The sequence below is a fragment of the Saccostrea cucullata genome, unplaced genomic scaffold, assembly GCF_032062105.1.
Source record: "Saccostrea cucullata isolate Sc308-1 unplaced genomic scaffold, CSIRO_AGI_Scuc_v1 ctg201, whole genome shotgun sequence".
Classification (NCBI taxonomy): Eukaryota; Metazoa; Mollusca; class Bivalvia; order Ostreida; family Ostreidae; genus Saccostrea; species Saccostrea cuccullata.
In genome coordinates, this window is record NW_026927812.1 from 221,419 (window position 1) to 237,767 (window position 16,349).

Genomic DNA, 16,349 nt, shown 5'->3' on the forward strand with positions numbered 1-16,349 from the left:
ATATTATGAAAAAATTAAGATGAAACAATCAAGTGTATGTCAGTTAGAATTTCTTTTCCCTCCCTTCTCCCAATAGTAATATTGTACGTTAGGTATGTGCATGACTTAAGGAAATACCCACATGGCACCATCAAACCTGACAAATTTCATGACTGTAAAAAAAATAATTCTCTTTTGGATAGGTGGTATAAATTTCTGTAAATTTAGTATCTTATTAGAATTTCTAATTAATTGAAATATAAATAAAAAATCTCAAAAATATTTCCAGAAACAGGACTTTACAGTATCAAAACCTCGTATATTTTTTAGCCTTTAAAAAAAATGATTTAAAAGTTGTACAATTTTCAATTTTTCACTAAATAAAATATGTGTCCTGGTAGAAAAATTATGTTGTTTACATATGTTATTAAATACCCCTTCTTTAGTGAGAGAGGCATCTATTTTAGAAAAAATATTTCAATTTTGGAAAGAAATTAAAACATCATTTTTTGTGTTAGATTAATCCTTAAGTTGTATTGATAAGTGATATCAATATTATAAATTTAAAAAAAAAATCATTTCATAATCATTTAATTTCACTACAAAATGTCGCGAATTTAAAGCTTTGAAAATTGTCGTCACGCGCTAAATCCCCCATGGGAATTTTCAAAAGTTGGCATGTATGAACTTTGTGTATTTTCTTTCAGTAAGTGACCAACTTTGTTACCGTAGTTATTTAATTTGAGGAGGGTGTTAATTCGGGGATGAGAGGTACACATGAATTCCTAGAAAAATTGAGCCTCCATGAAATCAAATGATTCAAACAAGTGTATGATTTCAGTCTATAGTATTATTATTTTTTTTTTTACATTTTCTGCAGTGAAGGACTGTTATTTCTTTTTGAGTAAAGATGATATCTTGTCACACAGTGAAAGAATATTGAAATATGGTATTTAGAAGAACAGTAGTTTGCAAGACTTGAGATTTTCCTCCCCTTCACAAGGGGTTTTGTAAAAATACCAAAGGTGATCTATTATAAGATAGAGTGAACCATCCTGACAGAGAGTAAAACTACCAGTCTGAAAGTTTCTCTAAATATCTTGTGAAAATCCTTATGAACAGTAATTGATTTCCTATGACATCATAGCTGCTCAACACTGTTTAGTAATTAATGGAAGAGTCAATGTTTTCAGTTAATTGTGTAATTTTTTTCACTCTTGAGACCAGTTTTTAGCTCACCTGAGCTGAAAGCTCAAGTTAAGCTTTTCTGATCACTTGTCTGTGTGTCTTTGTCCATCTCTAAACTTTTCTACTTCCTCTTTAAGCAAACTTTGTACAAAGCATTGTTGGGTGAAGGGGAATTAAATTTGTTAAAATGAAGGGCAAAGACTCCTTCAAAGGGGAGATAATCAAGAAAAGAAAACAGGGTGGGGTCATTAAAAAATTACTTCTCAAGAACTTCTGGGTCAGGAAGTTGAAACTTATGTGGAAGCATCCTAGGGTAGTAAAGATTTTAAATTGTTAAAATCATGACTACTGGGCACAGGGTTGGGCCACAATAGGTATTACCATGGGGAAAATCTGGTGAAGAAAAGCATGGCCAAAGTTACTCATGTGAGCATTGTGGCTCATGGGCCTCTTGTTTTTTTTATATTTTCACTCATGAAAATATTTTTAAAATCCTGTGTCTAATGAATTCCACATTTAACTAAAAATTATTTAATGTTTTCTATATATATGTGTGTGTGACAAAAGGTCTTTATTTAGTAATGGCCAATATCTGCTCCCAAAATTGATTTAACTTTAATTGATGGTGAAATTTTAAATTTTATGTTTGGATAATAAGGCCAAGGGGATCAATGCATGCACACTTCAAAGCAATATTTTTTTTCCATTGTGACATCATCTATTAGATAATAGATATGACTTAAAAATATACATTTGTGCAGTTTAAAGAAATTTTCATTGGGATGTTTCTAGTTATTTTGGTTTAATGATTTAAAGGGATAATATTATTTATGCACAATTCCTTTTCTTTTTAGGTCACCTGAGTAAACTCAGGTGACCTATTGCTATCTGTTTTTGTCCGTCGTCGTCCGTCGTTCGTCGTACGTCGTTCGTCGTTCGTCGCCAAAATCGACCAAAGTTTTACATAAAATATATTGAACATTTTCAAAATCTTCTTCTGCAACCACCAAAGCCAATTTCAACCAATATTTGGCACAAAGCATCTATGGGTGAAGGGGAACAAAAATTGTGAATTTCATGATCCCTGCCCCCCTGGGGCCTGGGGGGTGGGGCCAAAACCAATAAAATTAATGCAATATTTAAAAATCTTCTTCTTTACTCCTGGACATCAAGCAGTAAAACTGTTTGCATGATTGTAATCAGCATTGAGTCCTTTACCAAAATTGTGAAATTCATGGCCCTGGGGTCAGGGGGTACTAGGGCGGGGCTAAAATGGCCGAGTATATGGTGAAAATGCAAATATATTTGAAAATTCTTTCTCTGCTCCTGGGTATTAAATAAACTAACTAATTACATAGTTATGATGAGCAAGAGTGCCTCTACCAAAATTGTGAATTTTATGGCCCCAGGGTCAGGGGTTCTGGTGTCAGGGTGGGGCTCAAAGTTGATTATATAGAGGAATATATGAAAATTCTTTAAAAATCTTCTTTACTCCTGGGTATTAAATAAACTAACTAAGTATATAGTTATGATGAGCAAGAGTGCCTCTACCAAAATTGTGAATTTTATGGCCCCAGGGTCAGGGGTTCTGGTGTTAGGGCGGGGCTCTATTGATTATATAGTGAAAATATATGAAAATTCTTTGAAAATCTTCTTCTCTGCTCCTAGGTTTTATATAAACTATAATTACATATATATATGAACAAGAGTGCCACTACCAAAATTGTGAATTTTATGGCCCCAGGGTCAGGGGTTCTGGTGTCAGCGTGGGGCTCTATTGATTATATAGAGTAAATACATGAATTCTTTGAAAATCTTCTTCTTTACTCCTTGTTATTAAATAAACTAACTAAGTACATAGTTATGATGAACAAGAGTGCCTCTGCCAAAATTTTGAATTTTATGGCCCCAGGGTCAGGGATTCTGGTGTTAGGGTGGGGCTGTATTGATTATAAATATATAGTGAAAAAACATTAAATCTTTGAATATTTTCATCTTTGCTCCTAGGTTTTAAGCAGATGAATTACCTATATAGTTATGAGCAATCCCTAATCTTCCAGAATTGTAAATTTCAAGGCCCCAAGGTCAGTTTACATAGAGATATATAGGAAAATTCTTTAAAAATCTTATGTACTGAAAATGAATGAATTGTTTGAAATGTGCTCCTTGGTATTAATCAAATTTTTTTTGAAAAGCAAGTATGCCTTTCCAAAGTTTTAATAGAAATATATGCAATGTGTAAAAATAGGCCTAAGAGTCTAAAAAAAGGGTTCATGTGTGGTAGCGGCACTACTGATTATTGCTGAATATTAAACTTTCAGTTAAAATGCATTTTTTGTTCCCCTACCCTGCCTATGGGTATAAAGTAACCAAACTAAGGAACTGCTAAGTGTATAGTTATGATTTTCACTCATGAAAATGCTATAGCATCTGGCTTAATTCCACATTTAACTAAAAATTATTTAATGTTTCTATATATATGTGTGTGTGAATAATGCTCAGGTGACCTATAAGGCCCAGGGGCCTCTTGTTTAATTACTATGCTCTTTTTTAGCTCACCTGAGCTGAAGGCTCAAGTGAGCACACTTCAAAGCAATATTTTTTTTCCATTGTGACATCGTTGTTGTTGATTGTCTTAAAAATATACATTTGTGCAGTTTAAATTTTACATTTTCAGTTATTTTGGTTTAATGATTTAAAGGGATAATATTATTTATGCACAATTCCTTTTCTTTTTTAAACTTGCTACAAAGTATCCTTGGGTAAAGGGTATTTAGATTTGTTCAAATGAAGGGCCACACCCTTTTCCAAGGGGAGATAATTATGAATTAGAGAAAAATTAATGACATTTTTAAAAAATCTTCTTCTCAAGAACCACTGGGCCAATTTCAACTAAACATGCTACAAAGTATCCTTGGGTAAAGGGGATTTAGTTTGTTCAAATCAGGGCCACACCCTTTTCCAGGGTGGGGACAAAATTACAAAATTTTACAGAAAAATATATAGGAAAAATTTTAAAAAATCTTCTTCTCAAGAACCACTGGGCCAGGAAAGATGAAACTCATGTGGAGTCATCCTCAGGTAGTGTAGATTCAAGTTTGTTCAAATCATGACCCCCGGGGTTTAGGGTGGGGACAAAATGGCTGAACAAAATTTTACATAGGAATATATAGGAAAAATCTTAAAAAATCTTCTTCTCAAGAACCACTGGGCCAGAAAAATGAAACTCATGTGGAATCATCCTCAGGTAGTGTAGATTCAAGTTTGTTCAAATCATGACCCCCAGGGGTAGGGTGGGGACAAAATGGCTGATCAAAATTTTACATAGGAATTATATAGGAAAAATCTTTAAAAATCTTCTTTTCAAGAAGCACTGGGCCAGGAAATATGAAACTCACGTGGAATCATCCTCAGGTTGTGTAGATTCAAGTTTGTTCAAATCATGACCCCCAGGGGTAGGGTGGGGACAAAATGGCTGAACAAAATTTTACATAGGAATATATAGGAAAAATCTTAAAAAGTCTTCTTCTCAAGAACCACTGGGCCAGGAAAGATGAAACTCATGTGGAATCATCCTCAGGTAGTGTAGATTTAAGTTTGTTCAAATCATGACTCCCGGGGATAGGGTGGGGCCACAATGGCAGATCAAAGTTTAACATAGGAATATATAGGAAAAATCTTCTCATTGAGACATGAAAGATGAAACTCCTGTGGAATCATCCTCATGAAGTGTAGATTCAAGTTTGTTCAAATCATGACCCACGGGGGTAGGGTGGGGCCTAATGGGAGATCAAAGTTTTACATAGGTATATATAGGGAAACCTTTTAAAATCTTCTTTTCAAGTACTTCAAAGCCATGCTTAGTGATATTTATAGGGAATCATCCTCAGATAGTGTAGATTCTAGTTTGTTCAAATCATGACCCCTGCCCCCTGGGGGGGTTAAAATTCAATAAAATTCAAGCCCCCTCCCCCCCCCAGTAAACTTTCAGTTCTGATCTCATATGTGCTTTTTCCTAGCCAATTGCTCAGGTGAGCGATGTGGCCCCTGGGCCTCTCGTCATTTAAAATTATGTCTCTGAAAAATATTGCCTTTGGTGTACAAATATTGTCAGCTATAAACTTTTATTCTTATCTTGTACGTGAATCAGGGATGTGATCGTGTAATTCTGTTCTGAGTGACAGCCATCTATGTCGCTTCACTGGTTTTCTACAGATGACAAATGAGACTGACTTAAACGTGAAGAACCCTACTTTTGAGAGGAAGTTTAAATCTGTACATGTGACCCAGTTGGCTCAATATAGTAGATTCCAAGGTAGAAAGATCCATTCACTTCCAAAAATAGAAGAGTAAAATAGAAAATACGTCTTCAAAATATGATTTAATGAGCTCTAGATACCAGAAATATTTATCAATTTAAAGAGGTGCATTAACCTAATTTGACCCAAGGTAACATGGCATTAATTGTTCGAAATTTCTACTTTTTTTGTTATGCTTATATAAATAAAAGTGTCAAGGCTAAGAACAAAAAAAATGGCCATTGTTCTTTAGTACATGATGATTAAGTGTTTTATTAAAACAGCCATTTATTCCTAATATCAAAATTTTGATTGAATCTTTTTTTTCACTAGCATCTGTAGAGTGTCATTTGTAATATACACATGCCATTGCAAACGAAGTTCAATTTAATTATGACAATATTTTAACTATTATTATGCTTGGGCTACTGATGAAAAGTTATAACATTTGCATTTAACAAACGCAGTAAAAATCTGGGCGGGTCATAAAAATTATGATTGGCAGTATGGGCTTCCTGGCTTACTGAACATTCTCGAAACGAAGATTCTAGAAAAGCTTCCAATATGCAAATATTTCAAGGTCATTTATAGCGGCCAATCACATCATACTTCTAGAATCATCCTTCTAGAATTTTCTTGAAGCTTGCCCATGCAAAACTCATAATCATTTCATGCTTAGTAGGTTTAAAGAATTTTCTTGAAGCTTGCCAGATTCTAGTTATAAAAATATACAAATATATATATATATACAAGGGTTGATCCAAAAGTAATGTCACAACTATGATAAGATTGCTACAAGTTGATATAAATTAACAAAATTAAACATGATGGAAGCTATATTTATTTCAAATCAGTCCTGAAAAATTCAAATGAAAATGATTTATACTTTTCAAAATATCGAATTATATACAAAGTGTGATTATGGTAGTCGCCGCGCCTAAATAATGTCATATGAAGGATATATGTGCCATCATACTTTTAAACACTTCTCCTTTGTTTCATTAAAAAAAAATTAGATTCGCAAACACATTAAAATATTTTATTTTCTTTAAGAATTATTGTACACTCACTCTATCTACTGCATAAGTAGTATTTTTATCGAGGATTTAATTTTGGCATTTTTAGCAAGGGTGCCGAGATCGCTAAAATTGAATATCGCTAAAAATTAATTACGTTTCTTTTGTAATAGCTTCTTTAATATGCATTTTAAAATGGCTAAAATAACATCTTGATAAAAATAAATTACCAGTTTTTAAGGACTAATCGCTAAATTTGCGTCTCGCTAAAATTTCCACTTGTACGGTATGATTTAGTCCTCTATCAAAATTCTTAAAGTCTTAAACTTTTTTTGCTAAGTATATTTTTAGTTTCTACTTACATAGCTTAATTAAAATTCAAATCAAAAAATGGGGGTCAATATGCTTCTTTTGGCACTACAGTACATTTAATATGACCTTTTTGCACTGAACTTTGTGTCAATTAAAAATTACATCTTCGACATTTTCCCTCCAATATTTTTATCCAATTAAAGCATGAAACAAAATGAACTCTAAGTCTATTTAAAAAAAGACACTTTAAAATTGTGACTGAAAAAAGTTTCAAATTGCTTTGCATAGTAAATTATTTGACCTTTCTGCACCAATAAAATGTGATTTTTCTTGCATTGAAAATTTAATAAGCAAGAAAATTATTTTAAAGTCTTAAACTTTTTCTGAATTTAAGCAAATAGGTCAAAGTTATCTCAAATATTTAGAAAGGAACATCAAAAGTGGGGTATATGATGTAAATTTTCAGATATTACTTAAAGAGTGTCAGTTTTACGTTCAAACTGGCTCAATTTTTTCCCAGATTTTCAGATAGCGTTTCAAAGACACTTGCATCCAATTAATTTTATTAACGAACTTTGAACGCGATTTGGTGTCTCAGAAGGAGTCTTTGTTAAAATCGTACTTATTTGCAAAGTTTCCGATACACTAGTAGTTTTAATTAAAAGTAATCACACTGAATTAAAGTTGATGCTATAAAATGTTGTAAACTGTGAGACACCCATTATTTCAATATTTCAAAGAAAATTAATGAAAGACTTCGTGAAAACATATTTTAAAAAAATACCTGTGAAATTGAAGAATGGAATTTGTCTTAAGACTTGTCTTTAAGATTTCTTATACTAAAGATAGTTTTGTGAAACGGCAATGACAAATCTTATGATTGTCATAAGTCAGATCTTAAGATATTCGTAAGATCTATCTTAGGACAAATCTTATGATAGTTTTGTGAAACGCGGCCCTGATTTATCATTGTCACTGTCTTTACTGGCGATTTCCCGAATTTGAAGGAAAAACGCATTACAGCTCTTTACGGCATCTTATTCCATTTCGACATTTCCTTTGTGCAATACATCAGATGTAAACAACAATGTTTATGATTTAAGAAAAAACAATGACGTAATTTAATTTTTAATTAAAGACTTGAAAATGTCGTAAATTTTGTCTTTTGAAATATTGGGTGATAAAAAGCTTTTTTAGATGTTTTTTCATTCTAACAATATACACTTTAAAGCGTAGCATTTAGTTGTGATGCTGCGACACCATCTATGTTTAATGTTTTAAACGTCTAAAAAAAAAAACATTATTAAATGAAATTTTCAATTTTGATTAGATTTATTTTTATGCATCTTTTGGTACATTATAATTGATAATATGATGCCAGATATTAAAGATATGGACACAGTGACATTACTTTTGGTTCAACTTTTGTATTTATATCTATAATATATTATGTTATCAATTTATACCCCCTGGCGATGCTGGATTGAATGTAAGAGTTTTTAGCTCACCTGAGCCAAAGGCTCAAGTGAGCTTTTCTGATCGAAAGTTGTTCGTTGTCTGTCGTGGTTGTTGTTGTAAACTTTTCACATTTTCATCTTCTTCTCAAGAACCACTGAGCCAATTTCAACCAAACTTGCCACAATGTATCCTTAGGTGAAGAGGATTCAGGTTTGTTCAAATGAAGGGCCATGCCATCTTTCAAGGGGAGATAATTATGAATTAGTGAAAAATAAATGGCATTTTCAAAAAATCTTCTTCAGAACCACTGGGCCAGGAAAGATGAAACTCATGTTGAAGCATCCTCTGGTAGTTTAGATTCAAAATTGTTCAAATCATGACCTCCAGGGGTAGGATGGGGCCATTATGAGGGGTCAAAGTTTAACATAGGAATAAATAGGGAAAATCCTTAAAATTCTTCTTCTCAAGAACCACTTGGCCAGGAAAGATGAACCTCATTTGGAAGCATCCTCTGGTAGTGTAGATTTAAAATTGTTCAAATCATGACCTCCAGGGGTAGGATGGGGCCATTATGAGGGGTCAAAGTTTAACATAGGAATAAATAGGGAAAATCCTTAAATTTTTCTTCTCAAGAACCACTTGGCCAGGAGTGATGAAACTAATGTGGAAGCATCCTCTGGTAGTGTAGATTCAAAATTGTTCAAATCATGACCTCCAGGGGTAGGATGGGGCCATTATGAGGGGTCAAAGTTTAACATAGGAATACATAGGGAAAATCCTTAAAATTCTTCTTCTCAAGAACCACTTGGCCAGGAAAGATGAAACTCATGTGGAAGCATCCTCTGGTATTGTAGATCTAAGTTTGTTCAAATCATGACCCCCAAGGGTAGGATGGGGCCATTATGGGGGTCAAAGTTTAACGTAGGAAAACATAGGGAAAATCTTTAAAAATCTTCTTCTCAAGAACCACTGGACCATGGAATAAGAAACTCATGTGGAAGCATCCTCTGTTAGTGTACAGATTCAAGTTTGTTCAAGTCATGACCCCCAGGGGTAGGGTGGGGCCATTATGGGGGATCAAAGGGACCACTCATGCATTTAAGCTTTTTAATACTGAACTGATTTTTGCTTTTTTCCTAGCCACAGTACTCAGGTGAGCGATGTGGCCCCTGAGCCTTTTGTTTATTTTTAATTGTAGAATTTTTGGACTTGAATATCTGTCCTTAAATTTGCACATTACCACTATATTTCCTTTTCAATTAGGAAGTAATAAAATACAAATAATAATTTGTAACAATATGTCAATCAGAGTGGTGTCCCTTGATGACAACTGTAGCATTAATGCACAAAATTTTTTCTCTATTCTTATAAAGATACAGCCAAGCTATGCTTTTCATATAGAATAGAATCCACTTCTTTCAGTTGTTTGAAGGGATAGACACTACCTGACTTGCTTTGTATGCTGGATCTGACTTACATTTTCATATGGTTTACGGGATGAAATTTTTAAAGCAGGTTCATTCTCAAGTAACTATAAGCCTTATCTAGACAAAACATATATGGATGATGCATCTAAGGAAGGAGACTCAATCTGACTTGCTTCAGATGCTGGATGCTGGACTTGACCAACATTTTCCAGATGAATTTTCCAGGTTAAAATTTTTGGAAAAGGTCTTTTTCCAAGTAACAATAAGCCCTACCTCAACCAAACTTACATGGAGAATGCATGTACGGATGGCTTACATTGGATGCTGGATCTATCCTACCTTTTCCAGATGAGTGAACAGGGTATTGCTGTATGTGTACTTTTGGCTTCATATTTCATATATTGAACTTGGAATGTACACTCCTAGAACATTTTCCACTTGCATGAGTGAACATTTTTTTTTATGGCATATTGTGTCATAGATAAACACCCTATTAAGGGGGCCGACTATAGTTTCGATTGCGCAATATTTCGCGCATCATAGTAAAATGAAGCGTATTTACTGTTTGAATTCAACTTTTTTCCCTTAATTATTAAAATTAAACAAAATTAAGAAATTATAGATATAAAAATGTAATTACAATTTGATATAACTGATTTTTTTAACCGATTTTGCAATTAATAGGTAGGTTGACGTCGTTGCAGTGTGTTTTTGACGTTATGATAATCTGTAGCTCTTAAAGAAAGGGGTAATAAAAATATTATTAAAGAAAAAGTAATAAACATTCGCTCTTGAAATTTGAAACATAGAAATTTGAGAATATCTCCAATATTTTTATTATATTTTCATGTGAATCCATTGTGTACGTCATATTCTGTAATACTCTATAAAAATAGTAAAATTTGCTAATTTTTTGCATTTTGAGATGCCCCCTCTGGTAACACGACGGTAGAATTTTGTGTTTCTTACATATATTGTATAATATTGTATTACTCATCAAATATTATAGTTTGAACAAAATGTCTATGGTAGTATTTGTATAATTTGCTTTAAAGTGCTAAAATGACATTTTCCTATATAATCCTATTTTTTATGGCATATTGTGATTTCCCCCAAACTTTGCATATACGCTGAAGTTAATGTAAGTTATATAAACACGCCTATTCACACAATAAAAAATCTCATTCAGAATTTATCTCTGAAGTTGAATTTTTTAAAAATTGGGTCAATCGTGAATGTCAAGGGGTCAGATATCATAGCTAGCTCAGAAATATTCTGTCAGAGGTAATGCACATGTCAAATATGAAAGCTCTTCTCAATCAAAAAGGTATAATTTTCAAAAGTAAGTCAAACTTCAAGGTCACAAGATCAAAATTCATAGTGTATTTTAAAGGTCTTGTCACAAGCAATACACAGGTTTAATGGGAATGCCCTACATGTATGTCTTCTCATTCAAAATTCATGACTTATGTTAAAGTTTTTGAAAAATAGGTCAAACTTCAAAGTCAAGGTCACGAGGTCAAAAATCATAGTGTATTTAAAAAGGTCTTGTCACAGATAATACACGTCTTTAATATGAAAGCCCATCTCTTCTCATTTAAAACTTACGGCCTATTCAGAGTAATGTTTCAATCTTTTAAGAGTAGGTCAAACTTGAAGGAAATAAAAAAATGTATAATATGTAAAAAATTCGAAATAAAGTAAAAAGTTGAAAAAAGTAAGTTGATTCTGTTTTGGAACACTTTACATTTTACATACTGCAAAGCATTTAAAATTTTATTTAAAAAAATATTCTATCCCATGTTATACAAGTAAAATTAGGAAAGCTATTAAATTTATCCTTTAGAATATTTTATCCTTAAATGTTAAAAAAAAATTCCTATCAAAATGCCTTCAAGTTACCTGGTATTAAAATGTTAAATATAATGTCAAGGTGATTGATACGTTTTTGATTACTGGGTAATTGTGATATAGGCAACTCAAGTTTTGCCCTGAGTTATCAGCATGTTTGTATTTTTACTTGACTTCTTTTCATCAAGAGATTTACTTTTTCTTTTCACTTTTAACAAAATTTTTTACTGATACACAAAGGAGAGATATTTCTCTTGGATTTCTTTTCGAAATGGATTGATGTTGTTGATGAATCAAGTTTTCAAACAAGAATATGTATACTTACAGGATTTCTCTACCACAACTCGGGATAGCTTGCGAGATATGCTTGGTGAGATGAAGCTGGCGACTCGTGAATGTTTGAGCAAATGCATCTACAGCCTCCTAGATAACCTGAGACGCTATCCTCAGGACAAACTGTCCATCTGGAAGTAAGTATAAACCCTCTCCTGACAATACCAAAAGATCAGTCTGAAACATACCCTCCCTTGACAAAATGTGAAGGGAAAGGGGGTGGAGCCATCATCTTAAGCCACGGTCCGGAGTCCGCATATAGCTGGTTCCTACCCATGGTTGCTTGATAACATAAATTGTCTTCATCTTGAATATTTACACCCATATGCCGTGATTTCATGTTCAGTCAATATTTGTTTACATCGCAATTGAAATTAACAACTGACATCATCAGTTCACAAAAATATTCTGTAAACTGTGATTCCATGGGTATTGAAAGGTTGCGTCAAAGTTCATTTTCCATCTATGCTTTACTCCCATTGGTCAATATTTTTATGAGCTATGAAAAACTGTAAACCAACTTTTATTCACGTGTGAGAAATTTTCGCAAAGTTCGTGAGAGCCTCGTCATCACGAATATTTCTCACCGCAAACCGATCATTAAAGTTGTGTCTATTTACAACAGATCCCATAAAGGCTTGATCGTGAAAATTAATCGCCAGGAAGTAGTTTATCCCTGGTAAATCGCGAAATAAAGTCATTGCGAATAAAAGTTGGTTTACAGTTTTCTCTTCACTTTCAACCATGGTCAGAATGGGAGATGATCGTACATTTTGACCATGGTTTGTGACAATTGGGTGAAGTAAGAGTAATTCTATTAATCATCAAGTAAAGGAAACATTGAATTTAGCAAGTAAAGGATTGAGAAAATTGATATTGATGCTATGTAACAAAATTAGCTCCTAGCACCATTATATGGGAAGCATTCTCAGATCATGCAGATTCAAGTTTGTTCAATTCATGGGCGATTGAAATACGGTTGGGTCATTTTATGTGGTCAAAAAGTATTGTAGAATTGAGAGGAATAGAAATTGAAAATCTTTTTTAAAAACAGCTTTGCCAGTGTGAATCAGATAAGTGCTGTAGCTCATGGGTCTTTTGTAAAAAATTTCTAAATCTTATAATTTTCAATAGCTTATCTTTGATGTTTGATTTTTCCCTAGATATATAGTATGTATATATTATTACTCTGAAAGATATGCTACCAAAGAGGGGGAAAATTGATAAGTAACATTATTTTTCATTTCAATATACCTGAAATATTAAAATCCCAAGCTTTATGTACATGTCTTTGATAAAATTTTTGCTTAAACCGCTCTCATCTTTTTTAGGTGTATGAAAAACCTTGGGAGTCATCATCCACATCTGGCTCTTCCTCTAGTTCCAGAACTCCTCTGTCTTCATCCATACTTTGATACACCTGAACCTGACATGGATGATGCTGCCTGTATCCTTAATGATTTGTTTCAAAACAAAACAAGATTTAGCTAGAATATATATTACATTCTTGTTTTATTTAAAATTTCATTCAATCTAATGCAAGGAGTTTATACATTGCACTGCATGTACAAGAACCTAAGTACAATATGATGTAATAAATAATACCCTTTTCACTTTCCAGATATATTTTAGAGTAGGTTGAGGAACTACCCCTACAAGTAATGGTTAAAGTCCCTACCCTCCTCATATACCTCAGAGGTTGTAAGTCAAAAGTCTAAAGTATCTGGGCATGAACCTCTAGCATGCTGGAGTTATTGAGGAACAAACTGTAAACATATTCTTATCCAGTATCTATTTTGTGAGGCACAAATGATTGTTGTAACAACAGTTAGTTTTACAATACACAGCTAGATGAAAAAAACCTTTTCAAATTAGAAACAATTTAACATTCCAATATACTTAATCAGAAGAAATACAATTATAAGTCCTTTTTGATCATGAAAGGATTCCAAGTAGGTCATAAGGTCTAAAGGAGCACATGCAAATTAATTTTTATTGATAAATTATACAAAGTATATATCAATTTTTCTTTTGATAACTGAATAAATTGTGAATGATAGAAAAATATAATGCAGACTAAGAGAGAATAATTTATAATAGTGTGACTTTTATGTTTGCTAGCCAAGCATTTCTGGTTAATTTTCAATGAGAGAAGATAAAACCATGCAACACATTAGCTCAAAAGAATCAGATGGCGTTAGAATGAATGAATGCAAATCATAGACTTCAAAGTACTTTATTTTGACATTGATAAAACATTAATTAGTATTGGGTCCTTAACTGTATCTCAGACATTAGTGTCCTGATGCTGGTCTTTAACTCGGCCATAGAATGTCCTACAGTGATGACCATGTTCCAGGATCATACATGGAGACATTATCATTATCTACAGGACAGCCTGCCTGACCTTGTCCCCAAACTCAAGGTCACTCACTATAGTGCCTAGATTTATTGACTTCATATGTTCTTGAATCTTGGGAAAAAATTATACAACTGCAAAAATTATAATTTATGCTAAAATAGAAGTTATCTAATGAGTTGAGTCAATAATTTAGCTGGACTTTTGTATTATGATTTTTCAGAAGAACTTGTGTGCTCAGAAAGGGAGTGAGGTTGATAAGCCGTCCCACACAGATGTGAGGTCTTTCCTGAAGAACTTGCTCAGTGGATTGGACAGTCTGCCCAATATGGATCTGACCACCGCCCAGCCATTGTTAGAGAGCATGGTTAGGTATGCAGGCAGTGATTGGAAGATTTTTATGCCCTGCCATGAATATGGCTGGGGCATATAGTGTTTGTCATGTCTGTCTGCTGTCCTTCTGTCTTTCCGTCACACTTTGTATTTAGCTATGTTCAAAGCTCAGTTTCAAAGAAACTGTCCAAGATGTTTTCATCAAACTTCATATGCTGATAGATATTAATGAGAGCTATGCAACTGCATCAGCATTTTTTTACCTTGACCTTTCCTTTTGACCTTGACCATACTTTTCTTAAATTAGTGTTTAGCTCAGTTTTAAACATACCATTCAAGATGGTGTCATCAAACTTCACATGTTGATACCTACTGATGAGAGCTATTCAACTGCAACACCATTTTGATCCTGACTTTTCCTTTGACCTCACTTATCTTTAATTAGTGTTTAGCTCAATTTTAAAGATACCATTCTAGACATTTTTTTTTATCAAACTGCATATGTAGATACATATTGATGAGAGATATGCAACTGCATCAACATTTTGGACCTTGACCTTTCCTTTGACCTTGACTTCACTTTTCTAAATCAAAGTCAAACTTGATATAATGATACATACTGATGTAAGCAATTCAAATGCATAAACATTTTTTACCTTGACCTTTCCTTTGACCTTTTGACCTCACTTATCTTTAATTAGTGTTTAAGTCAGTTTTAAAGATACCATTCAAGATATTTTTATCAAACTTCATATGTGTGACATACTGATGAGAGCAATTCAACTGCATCGACATTTTTGACCTTGACTTTTTATTTGACCTTGACCTCACTTTTATTAAATTGTGTTTAAGAAATCATTCTAGATATTTTTATCAAACTTCATATGTTCATACATATTGATGAGAAACATGCAACTGCATCAATATTTTTTACCTTGACCTTTCCTTTGACCTTGACCTCACTTTACTTAAATCAGTGTCAATCTTCATATGCTGATACATACTGATGTAAGCAATTCAACTGTATTAACATTTTTGAACTTGACCTTTTATTTGACCTTGACCTCACTTTTATCAAATTGCTTTTAAGTCAGTTTTAAAGAAACCATTTATAATATTTTTTTCAACTTCATATGCTGAAACATACTGATGAGAGCTTTTCAACTGCATCAATCCTTTTTTACCTTAGAAATATATAGACCTTGACCTCATTTTAAAAAATTCTTGTCAAACTTCATATGCTGATGCATACTGATGTAAGCAATTCAACTGCATCACTATTCAAGATATTCTGATCAAATTTCATACACTAATACAAATTTTCATGTTTCATTACTAATATACCCTCGGTGGGGCATTCATGTCCAGTGGACATGTTACTAGGTATGACCTTCTTTTTATTGTACATTTACTGTGATAACTTTAAAATAAAATATGTCCTAAAGAGATCGATCTGGCTCTTTTATATTTTTTGCCTTTGTTTTGTTAATTTACATTCATGAAAAAAAGGCATGGAAGTACAGTGGTAGTGGCGGTCAGCCTCCTCTCCCATTACATTATGAAGAAAAAATATCCAAGATTTTAAATCTATTTTTTCCTCAGGGATCTACAGCAGATTTCAGAACTAAATGAGAGTTGCAGTCCATCAGCAGAGTTTGTGTGTGTTTTCCTCAAAAGTCAACTTCTTCTCACAAAGGTAACTGTGTCATAATTTCAAATGTCCTTGCAACAGCATTTTAGTGCATTAAGTTGAGAGAGAGAGATGGCTAGGGTTTATGCATTGCACTCTGAGTGA

General features: G+C 33.1%; 1 protein-coding gene across 1 annotated transcript in view; it reads left to right on the forward strand.

Annotated features, from left to right (window-relative positions):
* Window positions 1-16,349, forward strand: part of LOC134275546 (integrator complex subunit 4-like) — a 74,309-nt gene that overhangs the window by 51,178 nt on the left and 6,782 nt on the right. Inside the window, exons 11-15 of the mRNA XM_062757821.1 lie at window positions 11,857-11,999; window positions 13,194-13,309; window positions 14,154-14,287; window positions 14,445-14,593; window positions 16,157-16,250. Coding sequence (XP_062613805.1) covers window positions 11,857-11,999; window positions 13,194-13,309; window positions 14,154-14,287; window positions 14,445-14,593; window positions 16,157-16,250 — 636 coding nt within the window. The remainder of the gene's footprint in view (window positions 1-11,856; window positions 12,000-13,193; window positions 13,310-14,153; window positions 14,288-14,444; window positions 14,594-16,156; window positions 16,251-16,349) is intronic.